The sequence below is a fragment of the Mustela putorius genome, unplaced genomic scaffold (genome assembly GCF_011764305.1).
Source record: "Mustela putorius furo isolate JIRA1106 unplaced genomic scaffold, ASM1176430v1.1 tig00003845_pilon_pilon_pilon, whole genome shotgun sequence".
Lineage (NCBI taxonomy): Eukaryota > Metazoa > Chordata > Mammalia > Carnivora > Mustelidae > Mustela > Mustela putorius.
In genome coordinates, this window is record NW_025421998.1 from 78,767,029 (window position 1) to 78,783,139 (window position 16,111).

The window sequence follows — 16,111 nt, forward strand, 5'->3', positions numbered from 1 at the left end:
CCTCCTCCTAGGTCTAAAGAATCTCTTGAAAGAGTTGTTTATTCTCTTTATTTTCACTTATTGTCACACTGTAACTCAACTCTATTTGCCTGCACCCTCCAATATTTACTGTGACTACGTCATAAAAATAAGCATAAGCAACTGAATCAATTCTGACAGCCTACTGGATACTAGAAGATCGAACAGGACAAGATACCTACCTTTTTCTCAAGGGGGAAATACAAAAGGAACAGAGAAGAAGCACATTAGTCTAAAGATTAAAATGAGCCAGAAAGTATCTGCTTCATAGTGGGTTATCTATTTTTTTTTTCATATTGGGTTATCTAAAAGAGGTCTTCTCAGCAAGTGAGGTTTAAGATTTTTTTTTTTTTTTTTTTTTTTTTTTAAGGTAGGCTCCATGCCCAGAGTGGAGCCCAATGCAGGACTTTAAACTTCATAACTCCAAGATCAAGACCTATGCTGAAGTCGAGAGTCAGATGTTTAACTAACTGAGCTACTCAAGATTTTTTTTTTAAGACTTTTTAAAAAATTTAAATTCAAGTTAGTTAACGTAGTGTATTATTAATTTCAAGGTAGAGTTTAGTGATTCATCAGTTGCATGTAACACCCAGTGCTCATTATCATCAAGTGCCCTCCTTAATGCCCTTCATCCAATTACCTCCTCCCTCCCACCCACGTCCCCTCCAGCAACCCTCAATTTGTTCCCTATCGTTAAGAATCACTTATGGTTTGCCTCTGTTTTTATTTTTCCTTCCTTTCCCCTGTGTTCATGTGTTTTGTTTCTTAAATTCCACATGAGTGAAATCATATGGTATTTTTCTTTCTCTGACTCAATTCACTTGGCATAATAAACTCTAGTTCCAGCCACATTATTGCAAATGGCAAGATTTCATTCCTTTTGGTGGCTGAGTAGTATTCCATTGTATATACATACACACATCATCTTTATCCATCCATCTGCCAATGGACATCTGGGCTCTCTCCTTATTTTGGCAGTTGTGAACATTGCTGTTACAAACATTGGGGTGCATATGCCTCTCCAAATCACTATGTTTGCACCCTCTGAATAAATACCTAGTGGTGTAATTGCTGGGTCATAGGGAAGCTCTACTTTTAACTTTTTGAGGAACCTCCATTACTCTTTTCCAGAGTGGCTGCTCCGGCTTGCATTCCCACCATCAGTGAAAAAGGGTTCCCCTTTTAGTGCATCTGCACTGACATCTGTTGCTTCCCGAGTTAATTTTAGCCATTCTGACCAGTGCAGGGTAGTAACCCATTGTGCTTTTGATTTTTATTTCCCTGATGATGAGTGATGTGAAGCATTTTTTCATGTGTCACTTATTAGTCATTTGTAGGTCTTAACTTTGGAGAAATGTCTAATACCAAGGATCCAGCCATACAAACATAAATGGAAGGCAGGCAGAGGGAAAAACAAGTGTAAAGATATGTTTGAGGAATTATAGGAAGCCCTTCTGACGAAGGGCTAGGGGAGGTCCCAGAGGTAATGAGAGTCTGGTTAGGGGTAGACCTGTAGGACTTTTTATTAGGCACGGTCAGAAATTGCTACTTGCTTCTTCTCTATCTCATAATGCCCTGTGCATATCTGTCCTATTACACTCGTATCTCTGTCCCCACCTTAAACTTGTGCCTGCCCTAAGGAAAATCAAAGTTTTTGTTCACCTCTATCTACCCACTGCCAACCAGGATCTGATTAGACACTTCCTGAATGAACAGGCCACATTATCATGCTGTGATAAGACAAAAATCCCAAGTCCTGAGGAAGGAAAAATATCTTTTCTAAAGGCAGTGTACAATACCTAGTGTTTCATGCAATATGTGCCCTACATAAACAATGAATCTTGGAACACTGCATCAAAAACTAATGATGTATTTTATGGTGACTAATATAAGACATAACACAGCATAACACAATAAAAAAAATTAATTAAAAAAAATAAAGGCAGTGTACAAATGAAAGCCAAGCAATTTTCACTCAGCTTCCTCAGGCTACCTTGGTTATTTCTACCAGACACTGTGATGTTTCCCAAGTTTCAATCAGTTAAAGAGAACATCTTCCAAACTTAATTAAACTCATTCGCAGAATTTGAAACCTAAAACTGCCAGCTAAGAACAGCTTTAGCTTCTCTGATTACTGTGCGGTTGTCAGTAATTGGTTCTCTAACTCAAGCCTATTCCCTAGGTATTCTACGACACTGCAAAATTATATCCACCTCAACATCATCAGTGTCATAGGGTCATCAGCAATACATGGAAATGGAAAAGCTATTAGGTTATAGTATAGGATCAAGCACTACCTTTTAAATAACACATGAAAACACATGCTTTCTTTTTAAATGACTTGCAAACATTGACTTCCCGAATAACTAGCTTCTCATTTGCAGGTTAGATTTTCTATTTGTACTACACAGGGAATCTGTTATAGTTCTAATTATAGCATCCTTATCTAGAAAGGCACACAATGATTCTAACACAGTTGAAACAAAGCTAACCAATAACCCTTGTGGAGTATAAAACCACACAATGCTACAAATGAATAAACCATGTTTCTTTGGAAGGGGAAAATTTTTTTTCAGCTGGCTTACTGTGGCCTTGAGGCTTCAGCCTGGTCTGTCTGCAGTTTTTCTCCTCCTTCCACTTCCATTGTACAGTAAACAATTCTATTGGGAGCAACGGACTTCAAACCTTGCACTTCCATTATGACAATCTAAAGATGAAAAAAAATTTTTTTAAATGATACATCAAATTAGCAGTCTTTAACAAGACACAGAAGTAGCAGCATTGACAACAATTAGAATGACCAACTGATAAAATTATCCGGCAACATCAATGGTATTTTATCTTCGCTAGAATCATCTGTATCCATGGAAGGTATAATAAGTAACTTTCTGAGGAAGTCTGATATTGAAGAAAAATCCCCTGCCAGCTTGTTAAAGTAAGGTTAAGATCTCTAAATATAAGCCTTACTGAGTTAAATGAGATATAAACTCAGATTCTTTAAAAATGTTGTTAAGTCTGCATAAGGTAAAGCGGAATCGCCCATGAAAATTCAGGGAATGTGCTAAAAGCAGTACCAGTTGAATTCCACATAAAATGAAATCCTATTCATGAGTGGTGTCCATCATCATCAACTCAATTCGTGGTAATCAGTATGTAACATCATCAGAACTTTATCTGTTCACTTATTTAGATACTATTAGTATTTATAAAAGAATATTCATTATAAAAAATGTATATCTTATTATGAAGTATGGGAGATACAACCTCCCAAAGACTATCTTACACTAACTTGGCAAGGGAAAAAGGACTTTTCCACCCACTAAAGGTATATGCGACTTTAATGCAGCACACTGGGAATGGGTGGAATGACTGATACTGTTTTATGCACTTATAAGTCCTGGAAAAAAGGGAAACAAATATTTTTCAAGTGGGCTTTAATGTTCATGTTTTTGCTTTTTTTTTGTTTTTCAGTCAAATCTTGCATCCTGAAGTTTCCCAAGCTTTTGAGACTCATAAAATATATTCAATGGCATATTTATAATATGCACAGGTTTTTGCTAATCTCATGTTGTATTTGTACAAACAAGATTAACAGCATCCATGCCATGTAGCTACAAAAATATCTACTAAAAACAGCATGTATTGATCATTTAATACATTATTAAAATCATTCCACTTTTCATTGAGTTGTGATATGAATCTCAAGGCAAAAGTTCTCCAAGAAGCCATCTTAAAAAAACTATCCTTCCTTTCACTCTTCAGCACAACAGAAGGGTTACATTTGTAAATACAAATGCCCATTTTCTTCCCCATGAAAATAATGGGAAACTAATCACTAAAAAAGAAAGGTCAAATTCAGAACCATTTTCCTTCCACAACCAAGACTTTTGGTATTTTATCACAGTGAAATGTATACCAACGCAGGAATAAAAATAAGGGCATAACAGAAAACAGACTAAGAGCTAATAGAGAGCAGTAACAGTAAGACATTCAAGGAAGTTAGAACAAAGCACTTCATCTTGTTGATGGAAAGTAAGCAAAAGGAGGTATGCATTCTTAATAAATCAACGTCGTTGTTAGTCATTTTGAAAGTCATTAGATCTTTATACAAATAAAACTAAGCAGAAGCTGAGACAAATGACTGACAGGATAACCATATCAATCACAAGCCAATTCCACAGGGACTTACCAACATGCTCAAAATGACTTAATAAAATTTTTGGAAGGTCACTTAAAATACGGGAAGCAATAGAATTGTGTATACATCATAAATGTAGATATCTTTAAGTTCATATGTGGGAATATGCTTACTTGCCCTGCATCTTTTTCTATAGTGTGTTCAGTAGTCAAAGTGCAAGAGAGAAGAAAGGAAGTACCTGCTTACCACTGTTTCTGTCACTCCTACAAACTACTGCAAACAGGACCTCTTGAAACACACAACTTGTGAAACAGTTTCCGAGTCCGCAAACTAATACTCCCGTCTGTGCTGGGAATGTTTTCTTCTGCAGAATTGCCACTTTCAAAAGAAGTAACTTCTGTTCTGAATCCATACATATAAATAAAATAACACAATTCTACAGATTTGATTTCCAAAAGGAATTAAAAAATATATATAGTTGGTCTCAATCTTTAATGATAAAGACAGCCAAGAATTCCGTGGACCATCAACCTATAGGACCTATTTCCAGTAACTGTTCCGACCAGTTCCCCACACCACCTGGTAAGGGAACATGGAAACCAGTCTCATTTCCATCTTCTCTTCCCCAATCTCTCTGCGACAGAATTAATAAAGATAAAATATGCAGAATTATTCTAGATGCAAAAAGAAGGGAGGCATGTCCAAAATATAAAACTTGGTACCATGCTTCTGAATGATGCATTGACCAGAGTTACATGGCACCGAGTCATGGGCAGGTTTGAGAAAATACAGCTGAGCTGTATGTGGGACATGGACTATCAGATAAAGAAGTGGTCACCTGCTTTGCCAACCTAATACCGATGAAAACTACGAAAAATCAGCTGTACTCATGCCAGTGACACCATCCCTCTTCAGACATGCGGACTCAACTTCACACATTAACCTTTGTCGTCCTCCCCTTACTCGAATATTCATATTCAATAACTGGCTTGTGGTTTTGCAGGTTAGCTTTGCTCTTGTTTTGTTATTCTCTCTGAAGCCTTCATCCACGGAAAGACCTAAAAGTCATCTTGTTGTGGCTACCTTCTGCCTTTTTATTTTTTTCACTGCTATTTCTTAATACCATCAAAGTCCCTAATTCAATCAGTATTTATCAAGTCAACTGTGTGCCAGGCAGTGTTTTAGGCCCTTTTGATACTTCAGCAAACAAAACAAGACTTTAACTTCCCGTAGCTTACCATTTAGTCGACTCTGTCAGATAATGAAAAATAAACAAACTGAATTAGGTGCGTTAGGTGGTAAGAGCTGTGGCAAAAATTCAGCTTGCTAAGAGAACAGGGTATGGTGAGAGAAGCGAGCGGTCGGTAGCAATTTTAAAGAGGTGATAAAATTTCAACAGTTTTTCAGATCTGCACTTGCTCCCTAGACTCAGACTTCAGTTTGTAGAAAAAACCTTTCCCACTGGACCAATTTTAAGCCTGACTGACTAAATGTGAGACCCTGAAATTGGATTAACTGCTTGCCTTTCAGAACTTTCTTAGGTTGAGAAGCAAGGCTTAGATAATGGGCCAGGGATAATTATGGAGTTCAGCTAGGCTGAGGTCAAAGGCCCTGGGGACAGAGGGGGACCTCATCTGTTCTCTCAGGTGTCCACAGGTAAGCACTGTGTAGTCTGCATGGAATGTGACTTCATTTTGCTGTTGAACATACAACTCCTATTTATAATACCAGAAGTACATCACAGAAAACATCTCTATTATGCTATGGAAGGAAAACATCTGCCTTACATAGACATAGCAGTAGAGGACTATCAAAAACAATTTTACAAATAGGCAAGCTTCTCAGGCCATGCAAAATGAAGTTTTAACTCATTTTCTCTTCCTAACACCATTCTGTGGTTAACTGAGCAGCCTTGTTCCATACACTGGCAATAAAGGACTGAACAATTCATAGTTTCACACCAACGCTAACTCATTAGGTAATTTTATTTTCAATGGGGAAAAGTGTTCATAAAAGCCAGTTATTTATAATTTTGTTTAAAAACTTTTAAACAACAGAGAAGAAAGAAGGTGTTTTGAATGGTCTCCAGTTCTGCTGGTAGATTTATACATTACAAAAGTAATTTGCTTTACAAATTATACTGTAACAGATTTTATTTCATACAAAGACTTAAAAAAAAAAATCACCTTGGCATTCTACACCTTGGTCAGTAGGAAAACAGATTTCTACATGTAAGATACTGTGTAGTTTTCCATTAAATATCTAAGATACTGAAGAGATTGGGAAGAAACCCAGAGTAACGGCAAAATCATTAGGTCATCCTAGAACAGAGTCTCAGGTCAGAAGAAAAACCATTTCTAACCTGATAGTAAATTTAATCTATTAACCTACAAAATAAATCATTAGCCTGGAAGGTAAGAGAGAGGCAGTTGGCTTATCCTCAAGCCTGAATTTATCTTAGAGTTGAACAGGTGGAATAAAGAACAAAAAGCACACACTTGCTTTTTCTGTTGCAAACTAAACAAGCCAAAAGACAGAAGTTATCAACAAAGAAATTTAAAACGGTGCCTCGTAAAACTCCATCAGTCAATCCACAAACTTCAGTAGTAGTACTGGGCACCAGCAAAGAGAATTTAACAAAGCAAGGAAGGAGTAACAAGCTTTCATTTTTGAGCGCGCTCTGAATTTAAGCTCGATATTGCAACTATATGTGTTTGTGCCATGTATAAACATGGATTAGCCCCAACACACAGATGAGCAAAGAAGAAATGTAATCATAAAAACAAAACAAACAAACAAACAAAAAAAAACAACAACAACAGGTGGCTGTGCTGAGTCTGCATATTTGGTTTCTAGTGCATTATATAAAAGGGATAAAACTCAGCAGTCTGAGAGAACACAACTTTAAATGTGTGACATTTGTTCCTATTCTTTATACTATGTACTGTATCTATAATGGAACTGGACATCCTGGAAAGGAAGAATTCTCTCCTTATCATCTCCATGCACCCAATATTGTGTTTCAAAGCTGGCTGGTGAGATTTGATTCTAGAAAAATACCATCGGTAAAGTAGGTTAAAAACAAAGAGAACCAAAACCCTGCAAGCAATTTCCAAGTTACAGAGAATTCGGTTATGTGTTTAAATACTATTTCCACCCAAATGTGCTTTTACTGATAAACTTACACCAAGATAGTTAGCACAAAGACAAATTTTCTCAAAACTTACTATTTTATTATTTAATCCTGAAACTAGGATTATGTTTAAAGAACAATTGTATTAGTTTGCATTCACAACCAGATTGTCTAGCAAATGAAGAATAAGGTAACTTCTTCAAAATATATCACACTGCTTTCAGTTCACGAAGTTACCATGAAGGTGAGCAAAAATTATTCTGCAGTTTCATTTACGCTGTAAGAGGTGAGCAGGGGATCACATCACTTACCTCTAAGGTGAATGACAGCACCACATCTGACTTTGACAGCTGAATCTCATTCTCATCGCCTATGTCCAGAAATGCAGAATTCTGTGAACGTTTTAGTTTTTGTAATTTAAATTCCGGACCACCTTTTGAAACTGGAAGACTTTCCAAATTGGCCATTAGCAAATTCACTGAAGACCGCAACTCTTCTATATACATAGTCTCCATTTCTTTTGTTATAAATTTGGGGAAGTTTCTCTCCTTGAAAATAATTAAAAAAAAAAAAAGTTACAAAAGTTACTATTTCAATTTTATCATAGAAGATTATACGATGTATATCTCTGATTGTCTTGGAAACTATGACATTCAACATAAAGGCAACTGCCCAGTTCTTCAGTCTCCAGGCTTTAAAATCACCAAATTATGTGTAAGAGTACATTACATCCTTTATTCAGAATCATTATGGAACAAAATAAGTAACATTTTCACATTAACTATTTTTGATAAGGTACTTGCTTAAGGAATAACTAAAAACCTACATGGAAGAAAATTTAGCGTCTAGATCAATCTTAATTAGTCACTGTTAACTTTGAATTGCTTGGGGTAAACGGGTCGGTAAGGAAAATCCAGTATATGAATGTGTTTGCCTGTTAGGAAACAAACATCACAAACATCTTTCTAATCACAAATATATATCAAGAGGATATCCTTTTATAAGTAAGAATTCAAATTAAAAAACACCTAATAGCAATACGCTGAAAATTCTAGAATTAATTTTCACATGACACAAATGTAACCAGATCCCTTATGACCATAAATTCAGTTTTTTAGTAAAAGGTTTAGAAATTTTGGGGATGCCTGGATGGCTCAGTGGGTTAAAGCCTCTGCCTTCAGCTCAGGTCATGATCCCAGGATCCTGGGATGGAGCCCCGCATCAGGCTCTCTGCTCTGCAGGGAGCCTGCCTGCCCCCCGCCCCCCACCACCCCCGCCTGCCTCTCTGCCTACTTGTGATCTCTGTCAAATAAATAAATAAAATCTTAAAAAAAAAAAGGTTTAGAAATTTTTATGTTAAAAGCAAAAGGCCAACTTATAAATAAAGCTACACCTGAAAAAGAATAACATCAATCTAGAAGATTGATGTTATATCAATCTAGAAGATTCATTTTTCTTTCTGAACTATATGAGCAATGCCATTTGGTCCTTGGATCTCTGTAATCAGATTTTGGTTTCTTTCAACTCGATGAGAAGGACATTCCAAATACTGGGATTTAAAAAAATACGGACAGATATTGGCAAATTGCCCTTAAAGCAGATGATAACCAATGACATTCTTACCAACAGCAAAAGCAGGCTTTCTCCTACTATTGGTTCTTTCTTAATCTTTGGAAACTTGGCATTGGGCCTCTCATTAAAGAAAGTTTATAGCTTTATGATATGAAGTAGGACATCACGTGTCAGCTTATTTGTACAAAACTGGCTGGGAATGAAAGCCTAAAGCAGCCACCTTGCAAATGACTGCTTAATGCTCCAGGAAAATTAGTACCTTTCTCTTAGTTTCCCTTGGCATCATTCGAAGCGTAACCTAAGAAATCCCTGTCTCTGGGATGACAGGAACACATCCCAAGTGCTCTCGTCGACCTGCACCTAACCTGTAACTCACTTCCACCTGTTTGCTCATAGGCTGGAAAGCAACATCTGGTACCACTTCACAAATCAGTCCCAGAGTCTCAGGCCACCTGTTTTCTTCTCCCCGAATATAACCGGCACCTATTTCTTTTAACATAATTTACATATAATCAATATTAAAACTGCGTATTTATTATCACATAGTAATTGAGTATCCACATTCATAATTAAGTTTCTTAAGGAAGACTCCTAAGTATCCTTTTAACATTCCTCTAGAGTTTGAAGCAACATTCCAAAAAAGTTTGCAACCTCAGAAAAAACACCTAACCAGTTACAGAATACCTTGGTTTCCTTTCCGGGGGCGGGGGGCGGGGGGTAGGGGGTGGGGGGAGGGGAGGAAACAAAAAAAAAAGCAATGTTTTGGAATGGTTTCTCAGAGCATGCAAGAGAAAAAAAAACAAGCAAAATAAGCTATAAAAAGATTTTTATATTTATGCACTGTCTTTATTTTTGTATTTAAATTCAATCAGCCAACATACAGTATATCTTTAGTTTTTCGTGTTTTTTTCTTTTTAAAAAGGATTTAATTCATTTGCGAGACAGAGAAAAGCATGAGCAGGGAGAAGGGCAGAGGGAAAAGCAGGCTTCCCACCGAGCAGGGAGCCCAGTGTGGGGCTGATCTCAGGACAGGAGCTTAAGGCAGATGCTTAACCAACTGAGCCACCGAGGCGCCCCCAAGTGCATAATTTTCCTTAGTTTTTGACATAATGTTCAAGGATTCACTGAACATACATGCTGTGTATAACACCCAGGGTATGTACTGACTTTAAAAGCTGTTATGAAAAGTATCCAAAACTCAAAAATAAGGCAAAAAGGTGAGGGGGTAGGTCCTTGCAATGTCCTACAGGGGCCAAGAGCATCCAAGGGTCATCTGAGGAAATATACTTAATTTACTGTTTATTGATTCAAGGTCCCAAACAGTAAAGTTACACGTTACCTTACAGAATTTTGTCTGGAAAAGATGCAAATAATGTGTGTCTGCTGAATAAGATAATCCAATGGTTATAGTTTAAAACCTTGTTGGAAACTGACCACTTTTAGATCTAATCCAGGAATCTTATTTTAACCTTTTCTAAAAACACCTAATTTTGATACGCTCTTTGGATTAGTTTTAACATGTAACTAGTTTGCTCATTCTTCATGCACTGAATGAAATCTTTATTGTGTGTTTATATTTGTAGGAGTCATAATTTTGCCTTTTTAAAATTTTTACTTTATCAAAGCAAAAAAAATATGTTTGAAAATATGTTTGGACGCACTAATTTTTTTTCCAAAATTTTAAGCTTACTTAGCATTAGCACATAAAGAGTCCAATTCTTATTTAGTTTTAGTTAAAAACATGTCACTCGCCATCACTGTTCAAGGAGGAGACTGGCAGGAATCACCAAAATTGATAGTCTTATTGGCACTTTCCAACTTTTCAAGAAATAGACTGTACTCAGTTTTCTTCCTCTCTGGGGGAAAGGACAGACAACTCTGCTTTAAAGCTCTGAGGTTTATTAATAGTATTTCAACTTTATTTAGCCCGCTTATGTTGCCTCTTTCTTGGAAACAAAAATCAACCATACTTCAGGCAACTATACATGTTAAATTTAATCTTTTAAATTAGAACAGACTCAGAAATAGGGTTATCCTCTAGTTTAACTGTGAGTTGTTCTTATAAACCATGGTTTGAATATTCTAATTTATTCGCTCATTAGTGGTCCTAAAGCATTATATACATGAAAATGTTAAAAAAAAGAAAGAAAGAAAGAAAGAAAGAAAGAAAAAGAAAATATTTTCTCCATAAAGAAAAAATTCTCACCATTCAAATTTAGTCCCTTTTTAAGTGCTCCTAACCTTCCACTAGATGAAGCCTTGACCAGACTGGTAGGTGGAAGATGGGGACAGCTGTCAGACTCTAGAAATACTCTGAAGACAAATGCAAATGGATTTCCTAATAAATCCGTCATGAGGCACGAGAAAAAGAAGAGAGTCAGGGATGATACCAAGTTTTTTTTTGGTGTAACTGACAAAGCAGTACTGCCAAGAAAGAACTGGCCTAACCTGACTTCTTCACTGAAAATTTTAAGCACCCTCCGTTCCTCCTGCACTCCTGATTCCCTCTTGTCTTTATTTTCCAAAATAGCAAATGATCACCTTCCATAATTCAGTTATATGGAACATTCTTTTCTTATTATTGGCTCTACCAAATGCAAGCTCTACCAGGGCATGGCAGAAATATTTTTGTCTGGTTTTATCCCAAGACAACTACACACTTGTCTGGATGTATTCTAAGTGCCTACAACATTGCCAGGTTATTTTAGGAGGTGTTCAATAAACATTTATTCATTGAATTTATAGATAGAAAAATTCAGGCTCCAAGAAGTTAAATAAACTTGCCTAATGTTCTATATCTAAGGAAACAGCAATCACGGATTTGCCTACACGTTTTTCTGGCCCAGTCCACATTTTTCCTATGACTTCCTAATAATTATGCCTTGGCTAAAGCATTAAAGTCAATACTTCTATCCTTTGAAAAAGATTTCTGCCCTGGGGCTTTGTTGTTATTATATTGTGCTATGAAGTATGATAGGAAGTGCTACTGATTACAAATTATTAAGGGGCCACACTTCTGGATTTATCAGACTGAAGGGGCAGCGGGGCCCAAGACAGCAAAGTCCAAAGACCAGGTTTTCGAGGCCAGCCTCCACCATGTTATTTGTTATGTAATCTTGAAGTCAGTAATCTTCCCTAAATCTCAATCTCCTAGTCTATACAATAGACTCATTCTGTCCTCTGTCCTTGTGGGTTCATAGGATTATTATAAGAATATAATGCAACAAGATCAGTAAATTATAATTAGCTTTATGAATATTTTATGCTGATGGCTTACAATTGGTGAAACTGAGTTAGAAAGCAATTAAACATGTATTATCTCCTATGTGAATATATTCACCAAAAGCCATCTTATGTTTGGTGCCTTTTTTCCCCTTCCAATTCCACTGGCTTCACTTCCTTCTCCACACTTCTTTAAACGTATCAGTGTTTGTGATGAAACCACTGGGGTGTGGTCAAAGTCTCTGTCTGTGCATCACTGATCCTTCCCTCTCAAGTCTGGAGGTTATAAACCCACACTCTCCTCCCAGGCATGAACTTGAGACACCCAAGACTCTCCCTCATGTTTCATTACCCTCCAGAAATTCATCTAAACTTTATTCTAAAGCAGCACATTTTCAGCCAGGATCTTAGAGAAACAAATCCAACTCAAACAATGTGCATAAACTCAGTACCTATATCTATATACATCTAGAAAATCTACAAATGTGGATCGCAGACCCAGAGACCTGCCCCCACGGGTCTGCAACATCTCTCTGGATGCTCTCCCAGTCTCAGGTCTTCAAAAAAAACAAATGTTTTTCCAGCCAGTTCTCCAGTTCATATTGGGGAAAGTGTTTTTTTTTCCTCTCTAAAGCTTCCAATAGCCTTAACCTACTTGACTTCCACTATAAATTTGACACTTGAATCTCCACAGTTCTTAGTGCCTCTCCAGATATCCAGAGGATAGTAACATGGCATGTTGTCCTCTGAACCACTGTCCTATGTGTGAATATAACTCTTTAGCCCCTAATTCATATCACTGTTGGTCTTTATTCATCTGGAAATTCCTCTTCATCTATCTCTGCCTTAGTTCTCACAACTTACTATCATCTCTGCTACCTTAATTTCTCATTTTCTCGACTTTCCTGCTTATCTCCAGTTTTTCAATAATTTCCCTTTTTAAAATTTAATATACTTCTAGATAACACAGTATTAGCTTCTTAAAACTTACGCATTATTCATAAACACATTTTTCCTTGCAAAACCAGAAATATTTCAATTGTTAAAATCAGCATGGGACGTATGTTCTTCTCAATGGCTGGAAAGTTCAATACCTTGATTTGGGAGATGGTTAACAAGGACAATGTACACATACATTCACTGAGCTGTAAACTAAGTATCTGTATACTTCACTATACACATTATACCTAAAAAGAAATGATGAAATTTCCCTCAAAAGGGAGGATTCTTCAGAAAGATGGAGGGAAGTAAAGGAAGAGTCCAAATATTCAAAGTTTTGATTAGCAGAAGGGAAAAAAAAAAAAAGAAGACATATCTCAGATTAACAGCATTATAACCTCAAGTCTATTGGGAAAGATAATTTTCTTTTACCACTATTAAATCAATGCATCAATTTACTAAAGAATGATGCAAATAATAAAGTTCCATGTACTCTAAGAAATCTTAAGCATTAAGAAGAATAAGTTTGAATTGTTATAATGTCTATACTGCCTAAAGCCATCTATACTTTCAATGCCATCCCAGTCAAAATTCCACTGGCATTTTTCAAGGAGCTGAACAAACAATCCTAAAATTTGTATGGAACCAGAAGGGACCCCACACTAAGGAAATGTTGAAAAAGAAAAAACTGGGGATATCATTGCCTGATTTCAAGCTTTAATATAAAGCTATGATCACCAAGACAGCATAGTACTGGCACAAAAACAGACAGACCAGTGGAATAGAGTAGAGAGCCCAGATATGGGCCCTCAACAATATGGTTAAATAATCTTTAACAAAGTAGGAAAAAATATACAGTGGAAAAAAGACAGTCTCTTCAATAAATGGTGCTGGGATAATTGGACAGGTACATGTAGAAGAATGAAATTGACCATTCTCTTATACCATACACAAAGATAAACTCAAAATGGATAAAAGACCTCAAAGTGAGGCAGGAATCTATCAAAATCCTAGAGGAGAACATAGGCATAATCACTTCAACAATGGCCACAGCAACTTCTTTCAAGACATGTCTCCAAAGGCAAAGGAAACAAAAGTGAAAATGAACTTTTGGGACTTCATCAAGATCAAAAACTTCTTCACAGCAAATGAAACAGTCAACAAAACAAAGAGGCAACCCATGGAATGGGAGGAGATATTTCAAATGACACTACAGGCAAAGGGCTGATATCCAAGATCTATAAAGAACTCCTCAAACTCAACACACACAAAACATATAATTATGTCAAAAAGTGGGCAGAAGACATGAACAGACAATTCTCCAAAGAAGACATACAAATGGCTAACAGACACATGAAAAAATGTTCATCATCATTAGCCATCAGGGAGATTCAAATCAAAACCACACTGAGATACCACCTTACACCAGGCAGGATGGCAAAAATCAACAAGACAGTAAACAACATGTGTTGGAGAGGATGAGGAGAAAAGGGAACCCTCTTACACTATCAGTGGGAATGCAAGTTGGTGCAGCCACTTTGGAAAATAGTGTGAAGATTCCTTAAGAAGTTAAAATTGAGCTTCCGTATGACCCTACAATTGCACTACTTTGGGGTATTTACCCCAAAGACACAGATGTAGTGAAAAGAAGGGCCATCTGTACCCCAATGTTCATAGCAGCAATGGCCATAGTTGCCAAACTATGGAAAGAACCAAGATGTCCTTCAACGAATGAATGGATAAAGATATGGTCCATATATACAATGAAGTATTATGCTTCCATCAGAAAGAATGAATACCCAACTTTTGTATCAACATGAATGGGAATGGGGGAGATTACGCTGAGTGAAAAAAGTCAAGCAGAGTCAATTATATGGTTTCACTTACTTGTGGAACATAAGGAATAACATGGAGGACATTGGGAGATGGAAAGAAGTGAGTTGGGAAAAACTGGAGGGGGAGGTGAACCATGAGAGACTGGGACTCTGAGAAGCAAACTGAGGGTTTGGGAGGGGAGGAGAGTGGGGGGGTTGGGTGAGCCTGGTGGTGGGTATCACGGAAGGCACGTATTGCATAGAGTACTGGGTGTGGCACATAAACAATGAATGCTGGAACACTAAAAAGAAATAAAATAACATGGAAAAAAAGGAGAATATGTTTGAAATTTATTCCTGTTACATAGAAACATGTGACTGTACAAATAAAGTATACTGGACACACTACCTGTGAAAGTCTTTTACTAGAAACTTCAGTTAGATTTTTCATCCATTCAAATATTAGTTGACCCCACTATATGCCAAGCACCATGTTAGATAGCTTGGAATACGTGATTTTGCAGAGACAAAATTTTACTCCCTGATTAGGTTATATTTAGCACAATATTAAAATTCTTTTAAATCTGGTCATTAGAGAAATTCAGGCATCGCTTTCAGAATAATCTACAAATGTTATTGAGTTTAAACATGTTCTATGTGTAAGAAAGGATGTGTAAAATAGAAAATACGCTCCATTTAGATAATATGCACTCTGATATTTGGGCTTAAGGAGCATGCACACAGAGAAGAAAATGACAGAATTATACTATCTATACAGAACTTTTTCAGCTCACAGAAATAGGAGTAAAAAGAAATGTACAGGATGTCAAAGTTAATAATTTACCTTTGCCATTTTCTCTGCCAGCTGTAAACGACCATCAAGTTCCCTCCTGATCTGGGCTGCTTGTTCATCTGCGTTATCCAGCTTTAAAAACAGAAATTATACATAAGTGATTACTAAATGACAGTGACTTACAGATTAAAGCAAAGATTTAAGGACTCAATTGTTTTTAATAAATTCCCTCAGCTACTTATTGAGAATACAGAATGATACTTAATTAGATTGGCAGTCCAATTAAATTTCTTGGGCACTTTTCATTTTGGTTTTGTTCACCAAAAAAACGTTGTTAAACTGCTAATGGTAATAGCTCAGTTTATCAAAAATCTAATTATAATAATTCCTGGTCCAGCCTCTCCACAACAACTCTAAAACCAGGAAGTCCTTATTTCCTTGAAATTACAGTAAATTGTCTGGAAGCTTTTTCAGTCCATCCC

At 36.7% G+C, this 16,111-nt stretch overlaps 1 protein-coding gene across 21 annotated transcripts in view; it reads right to left on the minus strand.

Moving 5' to 3' along the window:
• Positions 1 to 16,111, minus strand: part of CADPS2 (calcium dependent secretion activator 2) — a 525,179-nt gene that overhangs the window by 296,500 nt on the left and 212,568 nt on the right. For all 21 annotated transcript variants that reach the window (XM_013050847.2, XM_045062940.1, XM_045062933.1 and 18 more), the window contains exons 4-6: positions 15,681 to 15,761; positions 7,601 to 7,837; positions 2,604 to 2,725 (exon numbers count right to left, since the gene is read on the minus strand). In XM_013050847.2, coding sequence (XP_012906301.2) covers positions 2,604 to 2,725; positions 7,601 to 7,837; positions 15,681 to 15,761 — 440 coding nt within the window. The remainder of the gene's footprint in view (positions 1 to 2,603; positions 2,726 to 7,600; positions 7,838 to 15,680; positions 15,762 to 16,111) is intronic.